The following is a 4,257-nucleotide window of genomic DNA, read 5'->3' on the forward strand; positions in this document are numbered from 1 at the left end:
ACATCAGTAAAATGCCATATAATCATATGTAACTCATTAAATATCGAAGTTAGAAGGAAAACAACTTCTATTTGAAGCAAGGATTACTTACCTTATCTAAATTGTTATAAAAATCAGTCTTTCCCGCACAAAGATATCTCCCGAGAAGAGTGGCGTGCGTAGTGAAAACTGTGGCAACGTCCACGTGTCTGGTTCGCAATGCGATCAGCCCGACACCGGCTTGCCATTCGTGGCAATGAACGACGACTCGAGGAGGAACATCCGAGTATCCTTCGGCAGCTTTTCTGTAATAAATTAACATTCACAGTCTTTGTTACGAATGACAACAAAACTTAGATTTATTGCAAGATTTACCTGAATTCTGAGATAAACTGACAAACGAGATAACCGAGTATAATCGCGTCGTTCGCTTCTATGTCTAAATGAGGAATACCGAGATTACAAGTATTCCATAATTCTTGCTTGTACTCATCCAACTTCCATGCTGCGCTTCCAATATCAAAAAGAATAATTTGAGGGTTCCCATCCACTAACCACGTTCCTGTTACAACCTCAATAGCAGCTTTTATTTTATTGTAAAACATATTTATTTTCAGTTATGACAAATAGAATGGAGTGTTTGGTTGCAGGGCAATTGCCCTTGAATTAATTTTGGCCTTGCACCTGGACATCAGCCAAATTTCTATTCTAGGCGTAGGATTTAACTAAGCGTATTATCTTTATTGAAACTAGAAATCCATTAAAATTACTGAGATTTGTGCTCCATTATATTTTTCATCGCTGTTAATTGGACATTGCGAACGATGTTATGTAAACTTACTTTGAATCCCTGTTCACGTAACACTTGCACTGCTAAATGCAATGGATTGTTATGAGGGAAGTCAGCTTCCTCGACTTCTGTTCGTGCAGAAGTCTCTTTGTAAGGCCCAATGAGACAATATTGATCCCCCATTTCCTCCGTTGATACATAAGCTTTCGATCGTATTACCGTGTATATACCACCGACTGAAAAGCAGAACGATTGATAGGAACAGGCAGTTAAATGTATGAAATTAATACAGAAGAATGTGTACCTTTGTTGGCTGCCTCCCATGCGACTTCGAAATTCCATCTATTCTCATTCTGTGCCGAATATCCACGATCCATAAATTCAAATAAATCGTTGCAACTGTCCATACGATAAAATCTTCGGGATACACGTTGTTCCCTCGACATTTTTCTGGATTTCGTACAATCTGCACGTGTGAAACAAGTATAATTATGTTATGATTTACAATTATAGCGCATTGATGAAATTCCGGCCGAGTTTATGGTAACTTTTAATCCGCGCGTATTATATTCTACTTTTAAAATATAATCGAACTCGCGATACGTTTCGTTATCGGAAATTCGAATATTTATTTCAAGTTAAATCTTATTCAGATTAAGATCGACCCGGCACGTGTGTTATTTCGTGAGCATAAAACTTTCCGCCGAGAGATACAAGTGAACTGATTAAGTATCGTAATCGAAAGAGCAACGTTATGTCATGAATGAATTCATCAGAGGTCAATGACAGTGTAGAGTATTGCCATTTTTCTGCGGGAAAGCCGGTTCCGTAAAATCGTCGGAAAACAAATGATGCTTGCTCGTTCGAGAACGCAGGAGATGCACGGTATTGTTTGAACTGCTTTGTTATAACTCACTTGTTTACTGGCTTAAATAATCGTGCAATAATTGTCGACGTGCCGAGGAGCGAGCGGAACGGGTGGGTGGACCACGGTCGGGAACACGGATCTACGGTCAAGTTCGCGTGAAGGTCACCACAAACTAGAAAAGGTCGCGAAGTCGCAAGGGCTCGAAACCGGGAGCGGGGCTCGCGCCGCGCACTATGGGCTCTGCTCGGCCCCGACTTCCAAGTTCCAATCAATTCCAACTCGACGGGTCTTCCTCGATTCACTGATAAACACATCGCTTCGTGCTTCTTTCATAACAATAGATGGCACGATATACATGTCAGTGTGATTGAATATCTAAATTATAAAATATACATATAAATTAGCATTCCTGAGCGCAGAGACTTTGTTGGTAATAGAATGCAACAGAATAGATCTTATATGCATGTAAGATCTGTCCCTGAACTGAACTCTGAATCCACTACTCCTAGACATGATCAGAATAAAATGACAACACCGCGGGAGTCTGACTTTCGTAGAGTGCAACCAGAGACAAGGAAGATCTCTACTCAAACCATAGACATATAAGAATAGACCGCACTAGCAGTCCGAAGAAGCGATAGCAGAAAAACAGAGAAAGAGAATCATATAGGTCCCATGGAACTGAAGGAAAAAGAATGTATAAACTGCTTTTATGGATGAAGGGGGGTGAAGCTCCTTCCACCCCTTCCACGAGCGTGCTTCCTTTTCATTTACTTGTATATAATATTTTATACATTTTTTAACAATGCTGATATTATTGAGCGTACTGATGTAACCAATTCATTTAATTAAAACAATAAAATTAGATAACTAGAGACAAAAATTGACGGCAGTGGAATCAAACCTGGATTCTATGTTTGAATAAATAAAATATTAATATACATTAATTATGTCTTTTTTATTCATATTTATTAGTTAATTATAGTAATTATATAGTAATACAAGTAATAAAGTTCAATTCAATCAATGTGCAATTTTTAACTTTTGCGCTTTTATGTTTCAATCAATCATTAATGCGCACCACAAACCATGTGACTGTATTCTCCTCACCCCGAAAGCAGCTTCACACCCCTAGACTAAAATACGGGTTTATGCTCCATCCCTGTGTTCCTATATCCATTATGGTGTCAGATCCCTGTAAAAAAACAGTTGGAGGCTGCACCGGCTGCACTAGTATGGGGAACACGCAAAACCCGGGCGTGAGCACTCTTATTTCCTCTCTGTCTGTATCTATAAATGTTTCAGACACTTGATATGCATTCTCTTGTAAATGTTCACCTTCTATTATATTGCTTTCGTCACTTTTTTCACTTTCTATTACATAAATTACATTGCTTTCGTCACTTTCTTCACTTTCTATTATATTACTTTCATTACTTTTTCCACTTTCGACACAATTAATATTCCCTACTACTGATTCTTTTATCACGTTTTCTGATGACAGATTAAACAAATTTCTGTTTGGAATTGCTATCAAAGAAAGCCTCCGTCTTATTGTTTGTTCATGACAGCCTGGAAATGATTCATCGTCAAAATGTTCACTACATACATAAGCAGTTTTGAAATTAGGAACTTTATTTAAATTAATTGCATCAAGCCATTTTTTCCTTAAGGATTCGTTTGTAGGAAACCTGCATGTGACAAGAAATAATTTATAAATATTGCATTTTGAGTTTAGGAGCTACACAAACTAAACGTTGCAAATAATACAATACTTACAGATGAAAAGTACGATCAGAAATTGGACTTGGCTTTGCTTTGCAAATGATACATTTTTTCACCATGTCGGATAAGTATGAAATATTGTATTTAAACTTCTTCTCCTTAGTCGCTTTATTTCCACTTGATTATAATGGATCATAAGACAACTAACGATTAATAGGTTACTCGCTCGCAGACATACTATACACAGGAGAGATAGGTGGAGCAAACACGGTTAGCCAAAAACACAGAGACAGGCCTATATGATTCTCTTTCCCTGTTTTTCTACTATCGCTTCTTCGAACTGCTACATGTTTTATACATGGATATAGGAACTTGCTGAATTTTTGCATCGAATATGCAATTTAAAAATATTCTGACATGTTCTGATGAAATCCGATCTTTTTCGTACCAAAAATATCGAAAATTAGAACAGAAAGAAATATTTCAATCAACTAATTTTTGAATTAACTCTGTTGAGCCAATCCCAACAATCAGCCGAAACTGAATTGCCAGGCTGACTCGAGACGGAATCGGAGCAAGCCCCGAACTCCGTCAAAACATCAATATGCCATTTCTCCGATAACTGTTTGAATTTCGTCGGTTCTTTTAATCGTCACTGAGCATATTCTACCTACGAGTTAGGGTTCATCGACTAAGCCACCTAGTACCGTAAGCTGTACCATCAACGTCTGACAACGTTTGGATTTATACGAATTATTTTATTCTATTTTATATTTCCAAGAAAAACTGACATTTTCTTCGGAAGATAAAGACTGGGCAAGTTTGAGGTACCCATAATGTTACGGCAGTGATGTAAGATTTGCGGAATTTCGATCGCCGCGCGTACGGTGAGGAA

At 37.8% G+C, this 4,257-nt stretch overlaps 2 protein-coding genes across 2 annotated transcripts in view; both read right to left on the bottom strand.

The window, feature by feature from the left end:
- LOC108630921 (glycogen [starch] synthase) overlaps window positions 1–2,211 on the bottom strand; it is a 5,563-nt gene extending 3,352 nt beyond the window's left edge. Inside the window, exons 1-5 of the mRNA XM_018034507.2 lie at window positions 1,686–2,211; window positions 1,074–1,235; window positions 821–1,005; window positions 355–551; window positions 92–284 (exon numbers count right to left, since the gene is read on the bottom strand). Of these exons, the coding sequence (XP_017889996.1) occupies window positions 92–284; window positions 355–551; window positions 821–1,005; window positions 1,074–1,215 (717 nt within the window). The 5' untranslated portion in view covers window positions 1,216–1,235; window positions 1,686–2,211. The remainder of the gene's footprint in view (window positions 1–91; window positions 285–354; window positions 552–820; window positions 1,006–1,073; window positions 1,236–1,685) is intronic.
- A 373-nt stretch (window positions 2,212–2,584) lies between these two features.
- Window positions 2,585–4,189, bottom strand: LOC108630913 (uncharacterized). Its single transcript, XM_018034489.2, has 2 exons — window positions 3,417–4,189; window positions 2,585–3,328 (listed from the first exon to the last, which is right to left on the bottom strand). The coding sequence occupies exons 1-2, from the start codon at window positions 3,479–3,481 to the stop codon at window positions 2,761–2,763; spliced, it is 633 nt and encodes a 210-aa protein (XP_017889978.1). The 5' UTR covers window positions 3,482–4,189; the 3' UTR covers window positions 2,585–2,760.
- Between the last annotated feature and the right edge of the window lie 68 nt (window positions 4,190–4,257).

Source organism: Ceratina calcarata, unplaced genomic scaffold (assembly GCF_001652005.2).
Source record: "Ceratina calcarata isolate Rehan_Ccalc_2016 unplaced genomic scaffold, ASM165200v1 scaffold79.2, whole genome shotgun sequence".
Classification (NCBI taxonomy): domain Eukaryota; kingdom Metazoa; phylum Arthropoda; class Insecta; order Hymenoptera; family Apidae; genus Ceratina; species Ceratina calcarata.